At 40.2% G+C, this 14,460-nt stretch overlaps 1 protein-coding gene across 4 annotated transcripts in view; it reads left to right on the top strand.

Annotated features, from left to right (window-relative positions):
* Positions 1-14,460, top strand: part of ARHGAP26 (Rho GTPase activating protein 26) — a 486,560-nt gene that overhangs the window by 288,726 nt on the left and 183,374 nt on the right. For all 4 annotated transcript variants that reach the window (XM_055141710.1, XM_055141709.1, XM_055141708.1 and 1 more), the window contains exons 15-17: positions 3,698-3,785; positions 5,465-5,523; positions 6,971-7,076. In XM_055141710.1, coding sequence (XP_054997685.1) covers positions 3,698-3,785; positions 5,465-5,523; positions 6,971-7,076 — 253 coding nt within the window. The remainder of the gene's footprint in view (positions 1-3,697; positions 3,786-5,464; positions 5,524-6,970; positions 7,077-14,460) is intronic.

Genomic DNA, 14,460 nt, shown 5'->3' with positions numbered 1-14,460 from the left:
TCTGCTTTTAAGAATTGAACATCTTTTGAGCTGGACCCTTCTTCAACCTCCCAGTTTGTGTCTGGGGAAGCGGATTGGGAGGTAGGTGCCCAGTGGGTCCATGCTCTTTCCTGGGGAGTAGAGCCTAAATCCACAAGCCTCTCGTGAATCTTCAGAGTCTCCCTACTTGGAGGAAAGAGGGCTCTTTTCCAGAAACAGAAAATGTATTGTGCTCCTCCGTGACTCATTCTTTTCCAGCTGAAAGGCTGTTGGCCCTGCAGGAGGAATCTCTTCTTGGAGACATTCCAGAGAGACAGACCTGTGTCTTTGTTTACTGCTATATTATTTAGAACTTTTACTTTATGATAGAAAAGGAGAAAATTTTACTCCAACTGGCTTAAGGAAAAAAGGTGGACATTAATGGCTTACATGATTAAAATACTGTACAAATAAATTATTATTTTGCCACCTAAAATCTTTCTAACGTTGCATGTCATTTCTATCTCAATAATAATTAATAATAAGCCTATGGCCAGACACAAAGGCTGTAACCGTTTAAGACCGGTTCTCTCGTTGGAAGTGTGGGGAACTAGGTTTAAAAATAATTGCAGTGAATCACAACACCCAAAAGGAGAAAGAATAAAAGGGAATACCCTGCTGCTGAGGGGTGGTGGGGGATGGGGTGGGGGTGGCGAGAGGGATGCTGAAAACATTAGTGGGGAGAATGGGCACTGGTGGAGGGATGGGTAAATGATCATTGTTTGACTGTACTGCAAACACAAAAGTTCGTAAGTTTGTAACTGTACCCCACAGTGATTCACTAATAAAAAAATAAATAAATAAGGAAAAAATAATTCCAATGGTACAAATTTATTAACTTCAAGAAGGGACCACTATGATAATGGTAGTTGGAAATGATCACTCTGGACAAGAACTGAGAGCTAATGACAACCTTTCAGTGTATTGCAAACCATAATGCCCAAAAGAAAAGAGGGAGAGAGTTTAAAAAAAAAAAGGTGCCTGCCATAGAGGCTGGCTGGGGAGCAGGGGGATGTATCGGAAGGAAAACCGGGGATTTTGGTGGTGGGAAATGTATACTGGTGAAAGGATGGGTGTTGGTACATTGTATGGCTGAATGACTGAAGCCCGGTTATGAACCATTTTGTGTATCTCCTGGTGATTCATTCTAAAAATAAAACAGAAAATTTGTTTACTTCAGATGCTACTGGTGTTTCCCAGTCTATCTTAGTATAGGTTTATAAAAAGGAAAAGAGAAAATGAGGGGCTAGAAAGGTAGTGCAGGGGTGAAGGATCTTGCCTTTCATGAGCTGACCCCAGTTCAGTCTTTGGCATACACGTGATCCCCCCGGGGCACCACCAAGAGTCTTCCCTGAGGAGAGAGCCAGGAGCAAGCCCTGCACACACTGAGATGTGTGTGTTCCAGAAAACAGAAAAGTGAAAAAGAGACGCGTTTCTACTCTTCTCTATCCTTATCCCTGAGACTCACTTTCAGTCTCTACCTGCTGGCATGCAATGCAGTTGCATAATCTCTCAAATGTGAGCAAACCTGGCAGGAAAGCGCAGGATCCTCCCCGTCTTTTGGAACAGTCCTGAGGTTCAGCCGCTTGGGACTGGCTTAGGTCTTGGGCCAGCCGGGAATCATCTACCAGAGAAATGTGTGCTATGAGCTGTGAGCATTCTGACCTCAGTCTTGTTCCCTACCTGAGTATGTGGAAGAAAAGAGAGAAAAGTTAGTGTCACTTTTGAGGCATTGTTCAGAAGGAAGGTTGTGGGAGCTTGAGGCTCTTCCTTGTCTTCTGCATGAGGAAGCTGTGTTCTTCCCTAGGTGTGTTGGAAGACACCTGAGCAGCAATAAAATGGGGATCTGCTGACGGGTACAGCAATTTATATTCCTCAACCTCTGCCTCTTATTTTTGCCTGTGTGTTGCTGAGGAGCATTGTAGTAATTTGCTCATAATTTAAAACACTTGTTTATCAAAATCCTTATAGAAGACAAAACAAAATAGAAATGAACTTCTTAGACCATAAGAGCAAAATAATGATTGACAGATGGAAAGAGAGGAGAGATTGGTAATAGGGTAAAGAGGATCAATTTTATGGTGATGGAGGAAAACAAGACTTTGGGAGAGACTTTTGCTGTTAATCATATGTACAGATGTTGATTTATAATGCTGTATAGGTTTATAATGCTGTAAACCTTAGAAACCAATGTTGCTTCAGTAAAAATGTAAGATTAAAAATGTTCATGACGGGCTGGAGCAATAGCACAGTGGTTAGGGCGTTTGCCTTGCACACAGCCGACCCAGGTTCAATTCCCAGCATCCCATATGGTTCCCTGAGCACCCCCAGGGGTGATTCCTGAGTGCAGAGCCAGGAGTAACCACTGTGCATCACCGGGTGTGACCCAAAAAGCAAAAAAAAAAAAAGTTCATGACAAAGGATACACAAAGAAAGAAATGTCCAACACTGATATAATTATGGTGATTTGCACAGTAGTTCTTGACTTAAGACAGTTTAAAACAAATATAAAAGTAACAAGTCATAATTTAGAATCTATTAGAAAAAAAAAACAATACCATCCAGCCACTCTAACCCAATCACCATTAAATTCTGGTCTTTTTTCTTTCCTTTGTTTCATATGACTTTCTCATAAACCTTAAATTTGAATTTTCCCTTGACATTGCATCACAATTCAGTTACTTTTCATATTGCTATATAGCTATATTTATCAGGTAATATAACGTAATATTCTCACAGGTTAGACATACCACAGTTAACTTAATTCCTCTGTCGTTAGATAGCTAGCTTGTTTTGTTTTGTTTTGTTTTGTTGTGTTTGGCTGGGGGCCTGCCCAGCAGTGCTCTGCAGTCACTCATGGTATGGTGCTTGGACCCACCATCAGGGCATACATCAGGGGTACACCTAGTGCTGGGGGTAGGGATGTCCCGGGAATTGAACTTGGGGCCTCACATGATCCACCTTGCCTGTAATTTGTCTCCTTAAAGCCCTCTCTACTGTTAGTAAAGAATAGTGATGGCTGTTTTTGGAGTACGGAACTTTTGTCATACCTTATTTCCTGAGAATAAACAGTAAGACCTGATATTACTGGTTGAAACAGTATAAACATTTCGGGCTAGGAGATAGCCCAAAGGACTGGTATGCATGTTTTGCTTACAGGAGATCCAGGTTCAATCCCTAGCACATATGGTTTCATGAGCACCACTGGAACAACTCCCTAAAATAACAATGAAATAAGGGGTTTAATTTTTTATAACTTTGGATACATACTGTTTTCAAAAAGATGCATTAATCTCTAATTGCTGCCTTCAGCAGTTTATGGGAAGATCAATTTTACTGCAGTTTTGCCAGCAATAGATATTGGGATTTTTAAGCATTTTTTTTCTTTTTTCAAAAGAAAATTTTTGTTTATTTTGTTTGGGAGCCGCACCCAGTGTTGCTCAGGGGTAACTCCTGGCTTTGTACTCAGGAATTACTCAGGGGTCTATATGGGATTCTAGGGATCAAACTTGGGTCACTGCCTGCAAGGCAAATGCCCTACCTGATGTACTATTGCTCCGACCCCAGCATTTTTCTTAATTTAACAATGGGTACCATTTGGTTTTGTCTTTTTTTTTTTCTGGTTTAGCAGTCTGCATGTTTGTTTTTAAAGCTTTCTTTTTCTGCTTCTTTGTTTTAGACCCCAAAACAGCTTCCGAAACAGAAACGGATATCTGTGCAGAATGGGAGATAAAGACCATCACCAGTGCTTTGAAGACCTACCTAAGGTTGGGACTTTCCATTTGCAGGGCAGGGTGCCAGCTTGTTATCATGCCATCAGGAAGAAAGCAGTTTTATTTTCAGCTTTCAGAGAGCTGTTGGGTGGGTGTTTGAGATGTGGAAACAGCTCATGTGTGGGTGCAATTAGCTAGCTGGTCAAACTAATTCTAAGGCATCCACACTCATAATGGGTTGCCATTGTGCAGTGGTGCCGGGAGGGATTTAGGAAACTGCTCTTATGAGATGCTACTGTGATAATTAGCCTTTAGCAGGAACTTAAACAGGATATTCACTAAAATCTGTTGGCAATCTATTAAGAAAATAAGAAGTCATGTGTCCTTCTTGCTGAGAATGTATGATTATCCCCTGTGTTTCGATGCCTGTATTTTTGTGTGTTTTATAGATAGGATAGGTTGCATATTTTCATTGACATTGGTCAATAAAATTGATATTTTAATGGAATTTTTTCTTCTTCAGCTCAGAAATGAAAGTTTCTTTGAGAGAAGAGTTTTCCTTGTAGTAATACATGCAATATTACTTATATCTCTCTTCTCCTCCCTTAATAACAAAGGGAGGGGGGAGCCGATTCACTGCCCACATCTTAGTTTCATCATTAGCCAAAATTTTTTTGCTGCCCTTGAAGGGTATAAATGTTGTAGTTCTTCTTACACAGAAAAGCAGGGTGTAGTCTTAAACAGGATAACTGTAATTATGAATTGCATAAGCATGTGTTCAGGTTTTGTGAGGATTCATTTGGCCCAAAAGCAAAGTAGCAAAGCCACAGAAGAGGAATTGGTGATGCAGGTTTTATTGACTTTTAGGGAATTGATGGAAGTGTTTTGCAGTGAAGTGCAAGATATAGTGCAAATGATGACTAAGAATTGAAGCAGGGCATCCGATGAGAAACAAAATCTGCACCAAGAATGATGTAGAGTTTGTGAGAAGCATGTCATTTGGACCATCTGAAAAGGAGTTGTTTGCAATTAAACTTCTACAACAAACACTTATTGCAAAGATTGGCTGTATTTTATACAAGACCATTTTGTAGAAGCTTCTATTGATTGCTTATTTTCACATACTAATACTGATTAGTTGTAAGAGTAAATGTCAATGTATTTTTTTCTTTTTAGACTATAGATAGGTTTTTATTGTGTCAGCCCTATTGTGGCAGGTTCTCATTTTTTGTCATTCCTGGGTAACACTCCTTAATGAATTCATCATCCAGAACACTTAAAAAAGTTTTTTCATAGTTTTTCTGGATGAATTGACTTTAATGGAAAGGAAAGACATTTTAATAGCTATCTGAATGGCTGCAAAGACAAGAGGTTAAGCACAGGTAATTGCAAATGTTTTGAGTTTGTTGCCTGTTTTGCTAGATACTCTTGTTGATAGGTGAGTCACTGACTTGAAAGGAAACCTCTTGGTTTATGCTAGACTGTAGCATTAGCATTTTTCTAGTTGTGACTCTGAAACAGCTGTATCTATTTTCTTAAATTAGAGAAATGAAAAATTCCAGGTGAATTTCTTAGGATTTTTTTTTTTCCATAGGGCAACTGAGTTGAGTTGCTGTTTCCCTGAAATCTTGGTCTGTGGGAAATGTCATCGTTTGGCAGTCTCCAGGCTGCTATTTAGAGAGAAGATGATTATGTTTGTATTGAGCTGACGACTGTATATCTTTTTATTCCAGAATGCTTCCAGGACCACTCATGATGTACCAGTTTCAAAGGAGTTTCATCAAAGCAGCAAGTAAGTTTTCTTTTTGTCACAGTTTTAAGGGGAAGGGAATAGATTTTTCTATTTCAAAGAACAGTCAGTATCCCAAAATAAATATTATCTAACTCCTCTCATTCGGCATGTAAACTGCCCACATTTGCACTCGTGAGACTGATACAGAATAAAAGTGAAACCAAATCAGGATGTCTAAGGGCCTTGCTACCAGGTTGAATTTACTGTAAAGGAGAGAAACTTCAAAAGTGTTTTAAGAGCTAGGGAGGAGAGAAAAGCAAGTTTCCGTTCTAATTTTGATGATTGGAATTCTTAACTCCTTGGGTTTCTTTCCAGTCCTTGAGTAGCATTTTGCAGAATGAATCAGACATTGCACATTACCTAAATTGAGTGTTGGAAGTGTTTCCCTGAATACGACACCATTTATATAACTTCCCACTTTTCTTCATCATGGCTTCCATTTACAGCTTCTGATCATTCTTTAGCAATGTCATCCAGGTCTCTGGTGTTCTGTTACTGGTATTAAAATACAGAGGGATTAGGTTTGAGCTACCCCAATTATGCTAGAATCTGTCTGCATGGGGCAGGCTCCTGTTAGGGGGTAGTAAATTCTCTAACAGATTTAAATCTGGCATGAATCACCACAGTGCAATAATGTCAAGAGCCTGTGCGTTCCTCTCCTTGCTTCTGTTAACCCTTCAGAGTTTGTTTAGCCTGGTGGCTACAACTGACCTAATTTAGCAACACTTAATGCTGGCCATCCATCTTTACTTTTAGTTGACCCCTTAAAACAGAGAGAAAGAAATGGGAGAAGACTGGGGGTGTTAGTGATTTCTCTCTCAAAGAAATTCCAAAACTACTCTGGCCATTTTCTAAAGCACACCTTAGTTCTCTAAGCATTTCCCTGACCAGGAAGCCGGTTACCCATGTTTGTCCACGAAAATGTGACAGGCTGTGATTTAGGTTACCAGGCTGACCGAAAGATTTACTTTCTTCTACCAGATTGGTTGTCACATATGATTTGAGAATAACTGGTCATTGCTTTTGATGTTTTTTGCAACCTTCTTGAGGTGTAAGTTTGATATTTGAGGTCCTTGTGATATTGTTCCCGTATAATTTGTTTATCACTTGACAAGGGCATTAAGTTCCTTCCTTGAAATGAAGCCATCACTCTAGGGAGCTCGCTGCTCCCGGCTTTGAGTGTGCAGTTTTCTGGCTCTGTTTCCTCATGTCATCATTTTGGCTTGATTTTTTTTTTTAATGGTCATTTTTGGGATGAACTCTTGATACAGAAAATACCATTCAAGGAGCTCTGAGATCTAACCACACTCATCACCAGTCTGCAAAACAGAATCGTAAACCTTGGAGAAATCTGTTAGTGTGCAGCCTTTGATTTTCTTTGATTTTTGTTTTGTCAGTTCATTTATCTGTGTGACACTGATCAAGGATTACTCTCCTTCCTTTGCAGAACTGGAGAACCAAGAATCTCGGGTCTCTGAAATCCACAGTCTTATTCATCGGCTCCCAGAGAAAAACAGGCAGATGTTACAGCTGCTCATGAACCACTTGGCCAAGTATGTCTCAGACTGAATACTGACCCTGATATCACCCCTGGAAAGCTCTTATCTTAATAGTAAAGCTGGTCTCAGTTTTTGCCTTTTTCCCTCTCCACTATTGCATCAGGTATGATGGAAACCTTGGAAAGAAATATGTGAAATGTTAGCTACCCATTAACGTGAGTGCCAGATTGTCTTCACAGAAGACACAGGGGGAGTGCCCAGGCAGTATTTCTCAGGCAGCTAAGAGAATGCCGTCCGTGGGACTGGGCGACTAAGCAGAGTTTTCAGGGGGTTTATGTTATTGCAGTGGTTAAGGGTACACCAGTTGATGTTATGGTTTATAGATCTTGGATTTAGAATTGAGAGGTTTGGATTCTAGAGTTGATTCTGTTCTTAGTAAACCACTCACTTTTCCAACCCTTGACTTTCCCGAGTCACAGCATATGTCTATATTCTAGTCTAATGCTGATTTTGAAAAATGCTTTTGATTGGAGGCTGAAGCTCAAGAAAAGGCAATGTAATAGGCTGGGGAGATGACTCAAAGAATTGGAGTGTGTGTTTTGTACATGGGACTCCTAGGTTCAATTCCTAGCACTTCTTGATTTCCAAGCACCATTGGGTGTGGTTACGCAAAAGAAGGTAGTGTGTGACAGTTCATCTGAATCATTAAGATCTCAATTTGACTGAGCTGAACATAATACTTGGACCTTTACCCCACTGTGTTCATGCCATTAAGTCACTGGAATAAATTGATACTCTGCTAAGGGAATTTGATGTTTGTTTTCGTGTTCATTCTAAGCATTAGATATAACCTTTCAGAGAGAGTGTATGTATTTAAATATTTTATCATAAAGATTTTACAGACCTTAATTATGTGGAACCAAATGTTTTTCTTGTTAGTGATAAGCATTTGGCAGAGTTGAGGGCTGCTCTGTGATTGGTCGCTTTTCTTTTTCTTTTTTTTGGGGGGGGTCACACCCAGCGATGCTCAGGGGTTACTCCTGGCTTTGCACTCAGGAATTACTCCTGGCGGTGCTTGGAGGACCATATAGGATGCCGGGGATCGAACCCGGGTCAGCCGTGTGCAAGGCAAATGCCCTACCTGCTGTGCTATCGCTCTGGCCCCTCACTTTTCTTTTTCTTGCCATGCCATAATAGAAAATGTGCAAGTTGACAAGGAGAAATGCCCTCCAAATGTCAGAGGATCCTGATGAAGCATGTTTAAAATAATAACTGGGTCTTAAAACTAACTCTAGATACTTTGAGAAGATAGTTTAGTGCTTCTTTCACACAATCTAGAGACATTTCTTAAACAAAAAAAAAAAACATGGTAGTAAAACTTTGCATACTTCAAGGTGTCCAGCAAGACAGTAATATCCAGGTATACGCACTGCCACCGAACTTGGCTGCATTATTGCCATGGGTCTTATGGAGACTTTCAAGTTGCTGAGAGCAGTTGCAGGAAAAGGTTTAGGAACAAGCTGAAAGCTGTTCTGTCTTTCAGCTGTATGATTGTAATGAGAGCTTAATTGGCCTTAAAGAAACCAAGAGTAAATGGTGATCCAGCAGAACCGAGATTGAGTTTTCTGTTTTAATTTGTTCCCAAGGATTATTAAGACTCTTACAAGTAAAAAATATTCTTTTTTCAAAACCTCAGATTGAATCTTGAACAGTCAAGCTTAATTCAAACCTGATAAGTCTATCAATTCCTCATAGATGGTTAATTTTCATCCTGTGTTCTGCTCACACTTCTCCCAGCCCCTTTATGTTCAGTCTATCTTTGAACTTGCCCTGATGCAAAGACTACTACAACTGGGATCTGCACATTTCAGCCGTGATCTTGACTTTTTGTCTTCTAATGAATTTAAGCTAGTTTGTATGGTTGCCACACCCTACAGTGCTAAGAGGGTTCCTCCTGTCTCTGTCTCGGGTATCACTCCCAGCCAGACTCAGGGGATCATAACAGGGTACCAAGGATTGAACTTGGATTAGCCACGTTCAAGGCAAGCAACCTACTTGCTATACTATCACTTCAGCCCAAATTTAAAATAGTTTTGTTGCAGGGGTTATTTCAAGGATTTTTGGAACATAGTATCTTGTCTTTGAAAATTGGCAGAGATTTTTTTTATAACATTTGTTTATTAGCATTATCATCATCGCCATTATTATTATTTGGTGTTGGGGCTACTCCCTGGAGGTGTTCAGGGATAAAAACTAGGTCTCCCCCATGCAAAGCATGTACACTAGCCTTTTGAGCTATCTACCTGGTTTTTTCTACCCCTTTTTGCTCATATAATCATGCGGAAATCCTTATGTACAAAGATTTTCAGCCTGTGATGCAAATTGGTCAGAACTGATGTTAGCATTGGACACACTTATTTAGGTTTTCAACATGCTGTTTTTGGTTTATGGAGCCTCCAAGTTTAAGATGTCTTATATGGCTTACAAGTGCGCACTGCTCAAGCCAGTAAGGATTATTTAGGGTTGTAAAAGTTTTTGGCAGTAAGAGAAATTCTAAGATTCCACTTAAACTGTAGGGTCTCCTTTACAGTATTGTTCTGTTTTAAATCAAGCTTTAAGAGGAAGTTAACTTGGGACAAGAGGTTTGTCTTTCATTCCAGTTTTCTCAGGTTCAGAATTACTCTAGGATATGCCTGAGCTATTGTTCCTCTGGTCCACTTACTTAATGGTCAGCTTCCTTCCTAAGTTTTGGTTTCAGGGCTGGTTCTGCTGGTGTTTACTTCTCTCATTACCTACTGTGCTTGCCCTATGCAGCTCAGACATTTGGTTCAAAGGGAAGCATTTTGTATTGTGCATTTCAAATTACTCTTTGGAGACACTTTCCAAAATTGATTTCCTTTCACTGTGGTAGAAGAGTTTAGGCATTTTTTTAAATTCAATCACAAATAGAAATGCATTTGGTGTTTGTCAGGGGAGTCTCGGAGGGGGCAAAGGATTTAAAATTCCTAACCTCTAAAGCAAATGATTACCAGGGTGCATCCAAATCACAGAGCTCCTGGGGTTGCTTTCAGACCTCAGAGGGAACATAAAAATTACAGGCAACGATGCACATATTTTTTTTGTTCCAGCTTAAATCTACTATGATAATTAGATGTTTTCTATTTGGATCCTAAAATCTAGTATACAGTCTGGAGTCATGTCCCTTGAAGATTTGTCCCTTCGAGGCAACTGGGGTGCTTGTTTATATTAACGTCGCTGGGCCCCACCATGGGTCTACTAAGTCCCCTAGGTAATCATCATGCAAATCATTTTTTGAGAAACACAGAACAGACAATGGGCCATATGCAGGGATTTTGTAAGAGAGAGACATTGACATAGAGCAATGATTTTGAGAAGAATGGATTGAGGTTTAGGAAGATTATAGAAATAGTAAGAAGCGGAAATCAGTTCAAAAAGGCATTTGTTTGTTTCACCACTAAATTCCAAAAACAGAAAGGGTAAAGATTGGTTTGGGTTTATTATGCCTTTACAGTTCAATTTCCCATTCACTTGCCTGTTCGGCAAATGAGTTTGTAATCAAGTCATACATAAAACATTTTTAGTAATAAAGAAAATTGTGCCTAGCTCACTGTGGGACCTTGTGGAAATCATTCAAGCTAAGACTTGGTTTTTTAAATTCCTTCCAATCATGGAAGTCTGCATTTTCTTCAGGTAAAAGGAGAGTGAAATAAGAAAAATGTTTCTGATCTTAAAATTGTAGAAAGAAATGAGTCGATGAGTAATAAAGACTAATTTCATGTTAGCTCCCTAATGTTTACATATTATGACGACTCCAGTCATGCTGTATATCCCCACACATACCATTCATAGTGGCTCATCAGAGTTTTATTACAGTGTTTAGATCATGTAGGAGTTCAAAAGACTCTCTATACATCAGGAATGGCTATTCAAAATACCTTTTTACAGCTGTTTTTCCCCAGAACATTTATTGAGAAATAAATCTTAGCTTTTTTTTTTTTTAATTTTTTTCGAGGCAGCTGTCCTCTGTGGCTAGAATTTTGACAGAGATTCGGAGTCTTGTCCTGCTCCTCCAAAGAGGCAGCATGTCATTGACAATATTTGGGATTCAAATATGGCTTCAACAATTAGAGAATATATTGTCTCAGTATATAAAGCAAGTCCCATTGATGGGTTTATTCACTGCTCCAGAAGCAATCAGGTTATTCCCAGTGTTGGCTTACAGGCAGCCCCTTTGTGCTGTCATGCCCCTTTCGGGGTCAGTAGGGTTCTGGTCCACTGGATTTGTGCACAGTTGTAGTATTGAGAGACAGAAGAGGCCTTTTTTAATTTATTATCCGAGATTCTTTTTTAAGAGCCATAGGTAATGCTTTTTTCGCCAGAAATTCTCTATACTTCCCATTACATCTCATTGACACAAGCAGGGCAAATCAGACTTCCATGATCATTTTGAGCCACGTAGGACTTAACTGAGTCACTTGTAGGAAGCATGAATCTTGGATATAAGCCAGAGCTGTAAGTGGGTAGCAGGCAGTGTCAAATGGAGTAATCTTGGTAAAAGAACACTTCACAGAGAGCATTGTCTACTGAATGATCTTGTTATGGTATGCTGATCTGGGAAAATATGTGGGGAACCTCATAGCATCATCAGAGAGGAGATGATTGCATCTGCATTGTGGCCACGTAGCCACCAAAGTGGAAAGGTTTGCCAGGTGGAGAGTCAGGGAGCCATGAAGAATGTAAAATTAAATTTGGTCTTGTTTCCTACCTGCTGATTCCTTGTTCTTCTTTTCATTACCCAGTTGTCTAGTATTTATTTGGATCATCTGTTCCATGTTGAGACTATCCAAAAAAGGGCAAAATTCTTTAGACTGCAAGAATCATTGTCACTGTCACTGTGATCCCATTGCTCATCGATTTGTTCGAGCAGGCACCAGTAACGTCTCTCATTGAGAGACTTATTGTTACTGTTTTTGTCATATCCAATACGCATGGGTAGCTTGCCAGGCTCTCTGAGAGGGGCGGAAGAATCGAACACGGGTTGGCCGTGTGAAAGGCGAAAGCCCAACCACTGTGTTATCGCTCCACACCTGCAAAATCATGAAGGAATATTTTGTAGCACATGTTTGGCATACAAAAAGACCTTGTCAAACTATGAGGATGCCGTCACCATAACTTTTTTTCCCCTTCTTCCTGTAACTGGTGTGCTTGCAAGTTAAGAATGTATTGATATTTAGTTATCTAGAAGAAGAAAGAATTTAGTTTATTTTGTGTGAGAGGGACAGTATTGTGGAGAAGCTGTGAATAAGTAGTATAAATGTGGAAATAGTTATTAAAATATAAACTAAAAGTATTATATTTGGGTTGTTTGATAAGATAGCTGTTATTTATTCTGTATGAGCAGTGGATGAGTATGCTATAATTTTATGGTTAAAATATTGTTATAAAGAAATATAAAAATATGATGATGAAGAAACCCCTTGCCTAACCTTGTGTGAAGGAGGTTGGGCCTTTATGATTAACTTGTTTACCTTGGCATTTCTTCTTTGTTTTTGGGCCACACCCTTATGTGCTCAGAGTTTACTCCTGGCTCTGTGCTCAGTAATCATTCCTAGTGCTGCTTATGGGATCATATGGGGCTCAGAGATTGAAACTGGGTTAGGCATGTACAAGGCAAGTGCATTACACTTTGTATTATCATCTGGCTCCAGAACCTTGGCATTCTTATAAAAAATAGTCAAAATAGAAGGCATGGATCCTTAGCAGCAATGTATATCTTTTTGTTGTTATTTGTTTGTTTTTGGACCACACCTAGTGGTGCTCAGGGCTTACTCATGGCTTTGTGTTCAGGAATCACTATTGGCAGGGGGACCCTATGGGATGCCAGCAATTGAATTTGAGTCTGCTGCGTACAAGGCAAGTGCCCTCCATGCTGTATTGTCTATCTCTCCGACCTCTGTATGTCTTAAGATTTCTTCTTTGTTCATCTTAAGTCTGGAAGGTAAAATTTGGCTTAGTGAAGAACTGGTGAACTCACGAACAGAACTAGTCATTTCCTTGCCATCAAGACTAGTCCAAGCAAAATAGCTGTGGATTTTTTCTTTTTTCAAGCACACTTGAAAGAAAACAATTCTTTAGGAATGATGGCTTTCTAAGGTAGAAAGCTCCCATGAACTTTGCTGGCAGTCTTCCCTCGGTCATATACCCTGGCCAACTCCTAAGCCTCCCTCCTGTCTAGAACCACCGGACACCCTTGCAGCCCATACAGAGTTGCTTGACTGCTGGGTCACTAGTGATATGCGGCCTGATAACCCCACAAAGCCACTGTGATCACCTTCTCCAGTTCCGTCTGGCTTCTCTCTCACTAACTCCAACCTTAAATTGATATTTCTGGGGATCCTAAACCCTAGCTATCTGTTATGTCTGTTAACGTTCTCCCCATCTCCTTCATTAGCTCCCTCCCTAACCCGATCTATGACCTCCTCCTTTTTTTTTTTTCTTTTTTGGCGGTGCTGGTGGCTCTCTGGCTCCATACCTTTGCAGGCCTGCAGCTCAGAATTTGGAACTTTGCAAATCTCAACATGTTTTTCCCCTGCTATAAAAGAAACTTCAAAGGCAGCTTTCCCATTGCTCTTCAAGTAAACTCTGGGTCCTTCCTCCAAGGCTTTATTCAAACTGGGCCCTTCCACGCTTGATGTCAGAATCAGCCTTGCATCCTCCCCTACAGGGACCAATGGTAGACCTTCAGGCATATTTCTTGTGTAGAAGTGTGACTGCTCTCTCTATCTCTATCTCTCTCTGTCACTTCTCTCTCTCTCTTTAATGTAGAAGTACTGCTATTTCTGCAGCCACTGATAAAGCTTACTGAAGCAGGCGTGAACTCCACATTACTTTTTAAAATTTTTTTAAATTTTATTTTCATGAAGTTGTTCACAGTAATTGTTTACATTCAACATTTCAACACCAGTACCACCACCATTACACCTTCCCACCACCATTATTTCGAATTTTCCCACCACCACCTAAGCCTGCCCCATAGGCAGATGTTAAATAATTTATTTTGTTTGCTTGTTATGCATAGTATGAGATATCGTGTAGCTGCAAAAGTGGCTGCACGCTACAGGAATTTAAAAATTTTTAAAAATATTTGGGGTCCAGATGCATCTCTACAGCATGCTACTCTTTTCCAATATTCATTTGTGAGTATCTGAATCATGTTATGCATTAAATGGCACCCAGAGGCAGTTCTTGGGCATGACTGCCAGGGAACCGGAAGGGTGGGGAGATGGGGAGGGGGGTCACCCATCCCTGACTCCAAGAAACCTGGAGTTTTCTGTCACTGGTCCTGCATACCTGGGTTTTTTCAGCAGACTCATTCTTATGCATGGGGGGCTCACACCCTGCTGTACCTGCAGGGTGA

This window comes from Sorex araneus, chromosome 6, assembly GCF_027595985.1.
Source record: "Sorex araneus isolate mSorAra2 chromosome 6, mSorAra2.pri, whole genome shotgun sequence".
Lineage (NCBI taxonomy): Eukaryota > Metazoa > Chordata > Mammalia > Eulipotyphla > Soricidae > Sorex > Sorex araneus.
This window is presented reverse-complemented; position numbering and strand designations above follow the sequence as displayed.